At 29.2% G+C, this 11,668-nt stretch overlaps 5 protein-coding genes across 5 annotated transcripts; 3 read left to right on the plus strand and 2 right to left on the minus strand.

Annotated features, from left to right (window-relative positions):
* Positions 1-226: 226 nt before the first annotated feature.
* Positions 227-2,188, plus strand: BX663DRAFT_549427 (uncharacterized protein; the record flags this gene model as incomplete). The annotated part of the gene is made up of 5 exons (XM_051531144.1): positions 227-252; positions 359-803; positions 875-1,183; positions 1,261-1,375; positions 1,467-2,188. The coding sequence occupies 5 exons, from the start codon at positions 227-229 to the stop codon at positions 2,186-2,188; spliced, it is 1,617 nt and encodes a 538-aa protein (XP_051385410.1).
* A 260-nt stretch (positions 2,189-2,448) lies between these two features.
* Positions 2,449-3,854, plus strand: BX663DRAFT_499679 (ribonuclease H-like domain-containing protein). Its single transcript, XM_051526217.1, has 5 exons — positions 2,449-2,674; positions 2,754-2,947; positions 3,007-3,168; positions 3,233-3,410; positions 3,481-3,854. The coding sequence occupies exons 1-5, from the start codon at positions 2,567-2,569 to the stop codon at positions 3,598-3,600; spliced, it is 762 nt and encodes a 253-aa protein (XP_051385411.1). The 5' UTR covers positions 2,449-2,566; the 3' UTR covers positions 3,601-3,854.
* A 52-nt stretch (positions 3,855-3,906) lies between these two features.
* Positions 3,907-5,212, minus strand: BX663DRAFT_499682 (malate dehydrogenase, NAD-dependent). The gene is made up of 4 exons (XM_051526218.1): positions 5,045-5,212; positions 4,909-4,988; positions 4,617-4,824; positions 3,907-4,545 (listed from the first exon to the last, which is right to left on the minus strand). Exons 1-4 carry the CDS (start codon positions 5,179-5,181, stop codon positions 3,972-3,974), a joined length of 999 nt encoding a protein of 332 aa, XP_051385412.1. The 5' UTR covers positions 5,182-5,212; the 3' UTR covers positions 3,907-3,971.
* Positions 5,213-6,189: 977 nt separating this feature from the next.
* On the plus strand, positions 6,190-9,762 carry BX663DRAFT_499683 (glycosyltransferase family 20-domain-containing protein). The gene is made up of 12 exons (XM_051526219.1): positions 6,190-6,893; positions 6,962-7,106; positions 7,162-7,287; positions 7,356-7,996; positions 8,177-8,236; positions 8,336-8,401; positions 8,458-8,627; positions 8,689-8,877; positions 8,940-9,033; positions 9,101-9,169; positions 9,283-9,320; positions 9,390-9,762. Exons 1-12 carry the CDS (start codon positions 6,243-6,245, stop codon positions 9,730-9,732), a joined length of 2,592 nt encoding a protein of 863 aa, XP_051385413.1. The 5' UTR covers positions 6,190-6,242; the 3' UTR covers positions 9,733-9,762.
* A 246-nt stretch (positions 9,763-10,008) lies between these two features.
* Positions 10,009-11,042, minus strand: BX663DRAFT_499691 (uncharacterized protein). Its single transcript, XM_051526220.1, has 4 exons — positions 10,739-11,042; positions 10,551-10,668; positions 10,386-10,480; positions 10,009-10,305 (listed from the first exon to the last, which is right to left on the minus strand). Exons 1-4 carry the CDS (start codon positions 10,936-10,938, stop codon positions 10,152-10,154), a joined length of 567 nt encoding a protein of 188 aa, XP_051385414.1. The 5' UTR covers positions 10,939-11,042; the 3' UTR covers positions 10,009-10,151.
* Positions 11,043-11,668: the final 626 nt, after the last annotated feature.

Below are 11,668 nucleotides of genomic sequence, written 5' to 3' on the forward strand. Positions count from 1 at the left end.
ATCTCTCATCGATCTATTTATATATTTTATTTTATTTTATTTCGCTTTATTTCGTTTTATTTCGTTTTATTTTATTTTATTTCGCTTTATTTCGCTTTATTTCGTTTTATTTTATTTTATTTATTTTATTTTATTTATTTTTATTATTTATTTCTTCAACTTTTTTGTTTTATTTATTTTTCTTTCATTTTCCCCTCATCTATTTTTAACCAAAAAAAAAAAAGGAATGTCCAGAACAAATCAAGATAACGGGTAACTACTGAAATAAAATGACTTGAGGAACAAGAAGTGACGGATTTATAAAAAAAAACCATTCACATCTATTATATTTTATATTTTTAATTGCACAAACCAAAAGAAGTGCGATTTTATTAGATGCATTTCAACAATACCAATTACCTTTACATCTAAGTGAAGATGTCATCGATCCTGTAGATGGACATGTTCATCGCTTTCAACATCGCTTACTGGGCGTATCATCTGTGCAGTTAGGGGCCAAGACATTTCCCCATTGTACTTTTTTTGAGATGACTGAATCAGAAATTATAGATGAAGAAATAATAATAAGTCCCGAACAAGCTGAACCTATGCATACCATACCAAATTCCGAAAAGTTATGTGATGGAACAACATCATTAAAAATGGACCTTGATCCAAAGAAAAACAATTATAGTAAACGCTTGATTCGATATGAAATCATCTTTACCAACAAAAAGCTATCCATGCCATCTCCTGGACATATCTTTTATATTTTCCCTCAAGATGCGGTAACAGAATGCTTAACCACAGTTGCCCCACACAAGGTATCTATTCCTCTCACTCTCTCCCTTTTTTTTTTCTTTGTTATATTGAGACTAATAAATAAACAATATAGGTTATATTCTCGTTCTACCCCTATCATTTTACAAGGAAATCACCATGTGAATGTATTCTAAAAAGAAAAGATGATGATGATGATGATGATGATGATGGGAAAACTTCCTTTAAAACAAAATTAGAAGAGTTTGCAGCAGTTTGTAGTAATAGTTGCAGATTGTCAATCACGAATTCATCTTTACATAAACCTGATGAAAATGTTCATGTTAACAACATGTTAATTTCCAATGTATCTTCGGAACTATTTCTTGCTATTAAGCAAATAGTGCTTGCCTATGAAACATTATGTCAAAATATGATGGAGCTTGTTAGTTGACAAAAAAAAAAAACTATTATATACGCTTTTATATATTTATATTTTTCATTTTATTTTTTGAACTCTAGATGAAATTTCATAATGAAAAAGTAACTCATCATCGATCAGAAATGATGTGCATTGAAACAAATATATCATCATCTACTCAACTAAAGGAAAATGATGAAGAGTATTTAGATAAAGGTAAAAAAGCAACAAACAAACACACACACAAAAAAAAAAGATAATCTCTGGATATACACTAAATAGATTTAATTCTCTTTAATTGGATTAGAAGAACATGATAAATTAAAATTAAAGCCTTCTTCTTCTACTACTACTACTTCTACTGCAAAAGTGAAAACACATAGAACACAAACAAATAATAATAATAATAACAATGGTATTAAAAAGTGTCTATATTGTGGATCAAAAACAACCCCTATGTGGCGTAGAGGACCCGAAGGAGCAGGAACGTTATGTAATGCTTGTGGAGTAAAATGGAAACATGGTAAGATTCTAAATGGTAGTGATAATAACTATATTACGATTACATCTGCAACAAACACGATGACAAAGAGAACGACAAACAAGACAGAAAAGAAAAGAAAGAGATCAAATGCATTTATATCTTATAATAACAAAGATATTCCAGCTACTAAAAAGAAAGGACATGATTCATTTGCTGCGCCTACACCTAAAAGAAGAGAATCAGGGCATGGCAATAGATGGGAAAATCAAAGCAGTAGTAGTAGTAGCATAACAACACCTTCTTCTTCTTCCGTATCTGATTCATGTAGCCCTCTTGACACTTCTTCAGAACCAAATTCGTTACTGGAACAACATCATCAAAATCAACTTGCTGATAAAAGAAATGTAATAATGCATCCATCCACATCCACATCTACATCCACATCTTCTGCTTTTATGGCATATGATACACAAACATTATCTGTTTATGTTGGTGAAGATGCAGTTGAAGCAGCTGCTGTTCTTACGCTTTTAAAAAGAAGTTAAAAAAAAAAGGAGGAGAAACTTTTTATTTCTTAACTCTATTGTTATGTTCTTTTGTACATAAAGAAAAAAAAAATAGGTTATAATTCAACTATTTGTATTTTATTATAAAGAAGGAAATTGCCCTGTTGTTGTTGTTGTATGCATCTTCTGAGTTTTTTTTTTTTTTTCTTAAAAAAGTCACTCGCAAAAAAAAAAAAAGGAAATTACAATATGCTTCGTCACGAATATCATTGCCTCTCCTTTTTTTTTTTTTTTTTTTTTTTTTTTTTTTAATTCTTTAATTATTTTTTCTTTCTTTTTATTATTCATTCTTCTTTTCTCTTTTTATTCATTCTTTCTCTCTTTTTTATTTTAATATAAAAATAGTGACTAGAAACTATGCCAGTTAATGATGCAAAATACATTAAAGAAGTTTGGGCAGAAAATTTAGAAGAGGAAATGGCCTATCTACGTGATTTAGTTGAAGATTACCCATATTTAGCTATGGTTAGAACCCAATAGATATACATATAATAAAAGGAATACCTTTTTGTTTTGTTTTAATTTGAGTTATCTTTCATGTTAGGATACTGAATTTCCTGGTGTAGTAGCAAGACCTATTGGCAGTTTCAAGACATCTACGGATTATCATTATCAAACATTAAGATGTAATGTGGACATGTTAAAGATTATTCAGTTGGGTGTTACGTTTGCAGATCAACATGGTAATCTACCTACAAACATTTGTACATGGCAGTTTAATTTTAAATTTAGTCTAGCGTAAGCTTTTTTATTTTATTTTCATCTAAATTAATTATTCATCTTTAACATTTATTAAGAGATGATATGTATGCACAAGATTCAATTGAATTATTAACAAAGTCAGGAATTGATTTCAAAAAACATGAAGAATATGGAATAGATGTAGAACATTTTGGAGAATTATTAATTAGTTCAGGCTTTGTTTTACTAGATGATGTGAAATGGATATCTTTTCATAGGTAAAAAGAAAAGAAAAGAAAAGAAAAGGCTCATTCTATAACTCTTTACATTATTTATATTTAGTGGATATGATTTTGGATATTTATTAAAAGTACTTACATGTTCAGTTATGCCTGCTGATGAAACAGAATTTTTTGAATTACTTCGAACCTATTTTCCATGTATATATGATATTAAATATTTAATGAAAAGTTGTAAAAATTTAAAAGGTGGTTTACAAGATATTGCAGATGATTTACAGGTTTGTTTGTTTATTTATTTATGTATGTATGTGTTATTAAACTCATTTTCATATATGCAATTTGGCTTAGGTGGCAAGAATTGGACCTCAACATCAAGCAGGTAGTGATAGCTTATTAACTTGTACTACATTTTTTAAAATGAGACAAATGTTCTTTGAAGATAAAATTGATGATCAGAAATACCTGTAAGGCTTTGTAAAGAAAAGAAAAGAAAAGAGATAGATTTATTCACTCCTATTTATTTATTTAGTGGATATTTGTATGGTTTAAAATGTAGTCCAAATACCACAAACATACAGGCACTTACACAAGCAACGAATAACTTGACACTATCGATATCCGATGAAACACATAATAATAATAATGCTATTAAATTAAATGGAAAATAATAAAATAATAATAATAATAATAATACTACTACAATGCTATATTAATAGAATTACACACATCTATATTCCTCTCTTTATACATGTATATTTTTATTTTGTATATCAATTTATTTATTTTTGGTATACATATATATAAATATATATATATTTATTTATTTATTTATTTATTTATTATAATTTAGGGTCTTCAGTGATAAAAGTAGAGCCCTTCATGATGTTACCCTTTAATTCAGTAATAGCAGCAGAAAGTAATTTTTGTTCAAATGAATTTAATTCACCAAGGGGTAAGATCTTCTTGACACCTTCAGGACCTAATTCAACAGGAACAGAAAAGAAGTCAAGGTCATGACCAATCCATTCCTTGATTTGGTTTGCACCTTCAGGATCCGAGGCAAGATCTAGATAGGTACATTCTATTTGATGACCTCCTTTACCAGTCACAATGGCTTCAATCATATTTAAAGCAAAACGTGCACCTGCATAAGCCATGGATAACGTAGCCGAACCTGCCCCATCCTTTGCCTTCACTACTTCATCACCACCAAATTGAATTCGATGAGTGACCTTCTCGATTTGTTCTTGACTTAACTGTTCAATTCCTTTCACTTGAGACAATAGAGGTAAGATCGTAACACCACTGTGTCCACCTACAACAGGTACATAAAGTGACTTTGCATCTCCACCTATCAATTCTGAAACAAATCTAGAAGCACGTACAAGGTCGAGTGTAGTTACGCCAAAGATTCTATATCAACAACATCATTCTATATAGATAAATAAACCATATACATACAAATATATATGTGTGTGTATTACCTTCGAGGATCATATACATTAAATTGTTTGAAAACTTCTGCAACAATAGGAACAGTAGAATTTACAGGATTAGAAATAATACACATAATGGCCTTTGGGGCAAATTTGGCAGCAGCAACAGCAAGGTCACGAACAATACCAGCATTAATCTTGAAAAGATCATCACGAGTCATACCTGGTTTACGAGGGACACCAGCAGGAATAACAACTTGAGAAAAATAAAATAGATTTGTAAATAATAAGACAAGTATGAAATAAAAAATAAAATAAAAATTATATATGTGTATAATACCCATAGCAGAATCCTTAATAGCTTCTTCAAGTTGTGCTGCTCCTACATGACCAGTTACCTTGGACTGAGTATTAATATGACTTTTTTATATAAATCATTAGTTATTATTCTTAAACACATCATTTCTTCTATCTACCTAAGATCAGCAGCAACACCAGGTGTATTTACAATATCATAAAGAGATAAATGTGTAATGTATTCACTTTGCTTTAAAAGTAAAGAAAGAGGTTGTCCAATACCACCAGCAGCGCCACAAACAGTTACTTTAACCATATTTTATTTATTTATTTATAATAAAAAAAAAAGAGAGAGAGAAGAAAAGAAAAGAAAAGAAAAAAAAATTTAGTTATTTATTAGTGAGAAAAAAAAAGTGGTAGTTGTAGCATCATCATACGTAGTAGAGTAGTGGTAAGTGATTATGATGAACTAATCATTGTTTGGGATTCACTTTAATCTCCGATTTCCCCGCGTTTTTTTTTTTTTTTTAATTTTATTAGGGTAACGAGTCGGTTAAAGTATATACAGTTTGTTTTTATTATTCACATGAGAGCTCATGTCTTTTATATAATTTAAACATGCGAGAAATGAAGATTGTTAAAGAGATGAATATATAGGATGGATTTGCCCTTTTCTTTATTATTATGACTAGAAGAAAAGCAACAGTACACAATATCCTTTATACTTAATCTTGTCTTTTTTTTTTTCTTTTCTTTTCTTTTCTTTTTTTTCTTTTCTTTTAAATCCGTCTTCCGCCATGTTACGGTAACAATAACAACTTTAACATTGAAATCCTCAAGTTCATTTTTATATTTATTCTACATGATTTAAAAGAAAATTGTGTCACGAATGAAAAATGATTTATAAAAAAGAAGAAAAGTGAGTCACAGAGGTATAATCTACTACACTTAAATTTAAAGCAGCCCAAGGGAATATATCATCATTTTCTAGACAAGTCTTCATTGTCTTGAAACAACAACAACAATAAAAAAAAAAGTCGAAATTTATTTGGGATAAAAATCTACTATTTTGTTCAAGAAAGTATCCTTCTTACTTGTTTGAATAATATAATATTCCAATCACACACACACACACGCAGAGAAGCATCTTCTTGTCTTTGCTACAATTCAGAATAATCATTCTAACTGGATAAAATCCTGATAATGCGACATTATTATGAGAAATATTAATTTCCTTTTTTGATATAAGCTTTGTTTGTTTTTTTTTTATTGTAACTGAATTTTTTTTATTTATTTTTTTTTTATTTTTTTTTATTTTTTATAATTTTTTTTTTTTTATTATTATTTTTTTTTTTATTTCATTTCATTTTCTAGGGTATGACTAAAATTACAGATAAAAGAGTGATTGTGGCTACTTTATTCTCACCGTATACAGTTGACTTTCAACTTCAAGAAAAGAGACCTCAGCATGTAGTTAATTCTTCTATTATGACAACTAATCATAATTCGAATAATCCCATTCCGAATCTCATTCAAAGTTTAGCAAAGCATCAACAAAAGGAAAGTCAAGTTAATAAAAATAACTATTATGCTGAAGAATCTTTATTTGACTTTACTCGACCTGAAATACTTGTTCAACCACGTAGTAAACAAGTACGTGATGAGGATTTATGTGATAGAAACCATGAATCTAGCTTTTTAAATACGATGAGTAGTAGGGCTTCTTCAGGAAGCAAACGTTCTTCTATTATTATAGATAGTGACGGTTGTGCTAAAGTATCTTCAGATCCTACTTGGTCTGTTAAACCTTGTTCGATAGGTAATATTGGTTTAAATAATACACTCTTTTCAATTCAAGATCGATTGGATCATTTAACTTGGGTGGGTACCTTGGGGATGCCTATAGACTCTTTATCTAAAAAGACAAAACAAGACATTTATAAAGTCTTTGTTGAAGATTATCATACATATCCTGTTATGCCTACTGATGACATATTTGAAGGTCATTATAATGAATATTGTAAACAAGTAAGTCTTTTTTTTTTTTTTTTTTACATACATACATTAGAATACTCGTATTCTTATATATCTCAAAGGTACTTTGGCCTTATTTTCATTATGTTGTGCAAGATGATGCACATAGTTTAATGTCTCAGGAAGGTGAATCTTATAAAGCTTATAAAGAATTAAATCAACAATTTGCTAATACGATTACTGGTATTTATAAGGAAGGTGATTTAAGTAAGTTGACATAATAGAAAGGAAAGGAAAGAAAAGTTAATGTTAATAAAATTAGTTTGGATAAATGATTATCATTTAATGCTTTTACCTGGAATGATTCGTGAAAAGATCCCTAATGCAATCATAGGCTTCTTTCTTCATATTCCTTTTCCTAGTTCTGAATTATTTAGATGTTTACCTCGTAATATAGAATTTCATTTCATTTTATTTCATTTTATTTCATTTCATTTACTTATTGCCACTTTATAGCTCGAAAAGAATTACTTCAAGCCATGTTACAATCCGATTGTATTGGATTTCAAACATATTCTTTTGCTCGTCATTTTCTTCAAACATGTTCTCGTATTCTTTCTGTAGACGCAACTCCCTCAGGTATCCACTTAGATACTCATTATTGTTCAGTGGATATTAACCCTATTGGTATCGATATACATGCCCTACAAAAGAAGATAGCGGATCCTAATGTATCTCGATGGGTTACCAAGTTAAAAGAGAAATATGCAGATAAAAAGTTAATTGTAGCTCGAGACAAATTGGATTCGATTAAGGGCGTACGTCAAAAGATGCTGGCCTTTGAAGAATTTTTGATACGACATCCTGAATGGCGTGGAGAGGTGATACTCATTCAGATCGCTCTCTCTACCTCTGAGCATAATGAATTGAGAGCTCATATCTCGGATGTCGTATCTCGTGTTAATTCTAAATTTAGTACCATCTCTTATCAACCTATTGTCTTTTTACATCAAGATATTTCATTTACACAATATTTAGCTTTATTAACCTGTGCTGATGCTTGTTTATTAACTCCTTTAAGAGATGGTATGAATTTGACTTCACATGAATATATCGTTTGTCAAAAGGAGACACATAACCCGTTAATCTTAAGTGAGGTAACTAAATTAAAAGAGAGAAAGAGAGAAAGAGAGAAAGAGAGAAAGAGAGAAAGAGAGAGAGAGAGAGAGAGAGAGAGAGAGAGAGAGATTTCATATAGATATATATATATATGTATATGTATACAAATATATATATATATATATACATACATATTAATATATGGGTTAAAATAAAAGTTTACAGGTACTTATGGAAGCTTTGGTGCATCTATTCGAATCAACCCATGGGATTATAGAGTAAACTCTTATAATAGTATAGATGAAGAAAAATAATAATAATAATAATAATAATAATAATAATAATAATAATAATAATAATAATAATGTATCTATTAGCAAGTAAGTGAAGCTATTCATGAGGCTTTATCTATGGAAGCTGAAGAAAAATCACAAAGATGGAAGGTATAAATAAATATTACATGGTGAAAAATAAAAAAAAAATAAACTGAATATATTAGGAATTATACAAAAGTATCGAAGCAACCTCTGCTCAGAATTTTGCTAGAAATATCATAACTAGACTCTCAAAGATTCATAGTACATCTTCTGGACGTCGATTTTCTATACAAATCCCTAAATTGGAATCAGAATTATTGGTAGAAGCTTGTAAACGGAGTAAAAAAAGATTGTAGGATTAAAAGAGAAAATGAGTGTGGATGTATGTGTAAATTAACTCTTATCATACATAGGTTTCTATTTGATTATGGTGGTACTTTAATTCCTCATGGGAAACCTCCTGGATCTGCAGACTTGAGTAAGAGTTTAGAATTATTAACAAAACTGACAGCAGATCCTCGAAATGCTGTATATGTTATTTCAGGAAGAACAAAGCTAAATATTGAAACAGATTTAGGATCTATACCCAATTTAGGGTTAAGGTAAAGAAATGATTCTAATCTTTATATAGATTATAATGAACTAATGACATAAAAAATATTAGTGCTGAAAATGGGTATTATATTAAACCCTTGGGAGAAGAATGGCAACAAGTTTATGATAATGTTGATTTTTCATGGAAGCCAACCATAAAAGAGGTAAAAAAAAAAAAAAAAAAAAAAAAAAAACTATCCTATTCAGCATTGGTTTATTTATTTTAAATAGATTTTTCAATATTATACTGAACGTACACCTGGTGCTTATATGGAAACAAAAGATACATCTATTGTTTGGGTAAATACTGAGTAGTTTATCTATTTTACATGGATGGGAAATATTTACTAATGATATATGTATATGTATATATAAATATATGTATACGTATTTGTATACGTATTCAATAATAGCATTATCGTAATGCTGAATGTTTCGATTCTCAATATATGTAAAGTAGTTCTATATTTATATTTATGTACATTGTTGATGGCTTTTAACTTAGCTTAATAATAATTAGATCATGGCAAGCAGCTGAATGTCAGAATCATATTGCAGACTCTGTTAATAAGAATTTCGCAGTTCATGTTGTAGCAGGCAATACAACGATTGAAGTGATCCCTCATGATATCAACAAAAGCTCCATAGCGAATAGAATTCTTCAAGAGACACATCCTGATTTTATCTTGGCTATTGGTGATGATCGTTCAGATGAGGATATGTTTCAATTCTTGGGAAAACAAAAGCAATTAAAAGTGATTACTTGTATAGTGGGTAAAAGGAGTACAGAGGCAGGTTATTATATATCTAATGTAGATTCTGTTTTGACTACGTTAAATGAACTATGTAATAAATCAATGTAAGTGGGTACTATTATTTAAATACACATGCGTATATATATATATATATATATTTACACATATTACATATATTACCCTTTTACGCCTTATAATGATGATGTCCCAGAGATTGACATATATTCATCTAAATAAAATAAAAAAAAAGAGTGTAAACATGTATGTATAATATACAGATGTATGTATATAAAACGATTTTATTCATTTGGAGTAAAGATAATAGACTTATAAAAGGAGAATCATTTAAAGCATTTATATAATAAACATTTTCAATTCTTGTTTATTTTATTTATTTATTTTGCAAGAGAATGTCTTCTATTTTAAAGATGATTCATTACAAGTGTTATTTGTATGTTATATACTCTACTTGATTTTTATATATCCTTTTCCTTTCTTAAATAAGGAACAATTATACATTGTACTTTTTATTTTTCTTCGGGCTCAAATCCTTCAAGTACATTAACATCCCTTCCTAACGCTTGCGATAACTCTGCATTTAAAACTTCATCTAATGTATGATTATCTCGATGATAAAACCATTTTTGATACTTTTCGTCATAATCATATCTTTGTGGACCGCTAATATTTAAATAGATACATATTTAGTTCACTGATTACGTAATACAAATGAGAGAGAGAGAGAGATGTAGACAATTTACCTAATAGGAGATGATAGCCAAATTTGATGATTGGGTGGCTGTTTATTGACCACATAAGTTCCCTTTTCACCAAGAGATAGTGTCATCACACCTTGCTAATCATAATAGACCTCTTTAAGTATATTTCAACCTTTTTTTTCATGTCTATATAAATAGATACTTTACGCTATATTCTACATCAAACCCTTTTATATCCACTTCGTCACTTATGTCTTCTAAAACACTAATGATATGTTCTAATATTTCATCTGATAAACGATGGTATCTGTCTGTTGTTAATGTACTATTTATAATATTGGCATAAATAAAATAGAATAGAGCAGATCTATAGAGATGTGTTTGGATTTCCTTACGTTACTGAATAAGATGATTTGTCATTATTATTATCATTATTAATCATACATCGTATACTACTTGTATTAAATGAGCGTTGATCAAGTTTATTACAAAACACTATTCTACGTCTCAATATAGGTATATAAGTTGTTCTAGTTAAAAATAAAGTGGGTCTTGCTACTTGCTGGATTGAAGTACGTGCAATTTGTCTAATCATTTTTGGATGACAAATAAAGGTTGAATGTAAAAAGAAAAAAAAAAGGGGGGGGAGAACGGAAGAAGGACAAGAAGTAGCGGGGGGGGAAGAGACGAATAAAAAAAGATTTACAAAAAAAAAAGGGAAATATAACAGTCACACAAAACCTATTCATTTACGTTATAATTATCATAAACAAATTAGTATAAACAAATTAGTTCCTTTTCATATTATTTTATATAACTTGAAGAGATATGTTAATCTTTTACAATATCAATGATGATTGCTGGAACCCGCTTTCCTCCACCCACACTCCCTCAATGAGTGGCGGTTTTTGAAAATGCAAGTAGTAAAAGGTGATTGTCATTTTCTAAAGACCGACTTTCCTGCAGTAACAGTAGTAGTACTTATTATTTTGCTTGTAATAAGCCTTAGTAGTGGTAAACTAGTATTAAATTTAATGCAAGTACAAAATAGTGGATTTATCAGCATTTCTTAGGTTACATTATTACTAAAAAAAATCAGCGAGTAAAGAAGGAAAAGAGCAAGTGATGAGTAACTACGACGGTACGATTAATAAGCGATGAAATATGAGAATTTTTTTTTTTTTTTTTTTTTTTTTTTTTTTTTTTTTTGGTCTTAATAATGATGACAACACAGTGAAAGAAGTGATGATGAAGTTTATGAAGGTGTTTGTATAAATATATTTGCCAGGGAGACATGTTAAAAAAAGAAAATAGATGTGTTTGAT

The sequence above is a fragment of the Cokeromyces recurvatus genome (assembly GCF_025118155.1).
Source record: "Cokeromyces recurvatus strain NRRL 2243 chromosome Unknown BX663scaffold_5, whole genome shotgun sequence".
NCBI classification, from domain to species: Eukaryota; Fungi; Mucoromycota; class Mucoromycetes; order Mucorales; family Mucoraceae; genus Cokeromyces; species Cokeromyces recurvatus.

Bases quoted from the DNA above. Each gene is read 5' to 3' on its own strand.
- BX663DRAFT_499691 (XM_051526220.1), bottom strand. From the start codon at position 10,938: ATGATTAGACAAATTGCACGTACTTCAATCCAGCAAGTAGCAAGACCC. The intron at 10,669-10,738 runs GTAAGGAAATCC...TATTATAAATAG, and splicing joins AAATCATCTTATTCAGTAAC to TACATTAACAACAGACAGAT. The intron at 10,306-10,385 runs GTAAATTGTCTA...TTTAAATATTAG, and splicing joins TGGCTATCATCTCCTATTAG to CGGTCCACAAAGATATGATT.
- BX663DRAFT_499679 (XM_051526217.1), top strand. From the start codon at position 2,567: ATGCCAGTTAATGATGCAAAATACATTAAAGAAGTTTGGGCAGAAAAT. The intron at 2,675-2,753 runs GTTAGAACCCAA...CTTTCATGTTAG, and splicing joins ATTACCCATATTTAGCTATG to GATACTGAATTTCCTGGTGT. The intron at 3,169-3,232 runs GTAAAAAGAAAA...ATTTATATTTAG, and splicing joins AAATGGATATCTTTTCATAG to TGGATATGATTTTGGATATT.
- BX663DRAFT_499682 (XM_051526218.1), bottom strand. From the start codon at position 5,181: ATGGTTAAAGTAACTGTTTGTGGCGCTGCTGGTGGTATTGGACAACCT. The intron at 4,989-5,044 runs GTAGATAGAAGA...TATATAAAAAAG, and splicing joins GGTGTTGCTGCTGATCTTAG to TCATATTAATACTCAGTCCA. The intron at 4,825-4,908 runs GTATTATACACA...ATTTTTCTCAAG, and splicing joins TATTAAGGATTCTGCTATGG to TTGTTATTCCTGCTGGTGTC.
- BX663DRAFT_499683 (XM_051526219.1), top strand. From the start codon at position 6,243: ATGACTAAAATTACAGATAAAAGAGTGATTGTGGCTACTTTATTCTCA. The intron at 6,894-6,961 runs GTAAGTCTTTTT...TATATCTCAAAG, and splicing joins ATAATGAATATTGTAAACAA to GTACTTTGGCCTTATTTTCA. The intron at 7,107-7,161 runs GTAAGTTGACAT...TAATAAAATTAG, and splicing joins TTATAAGGAAGGTGATTTAA to TTTGGATAAATGATTATCAT.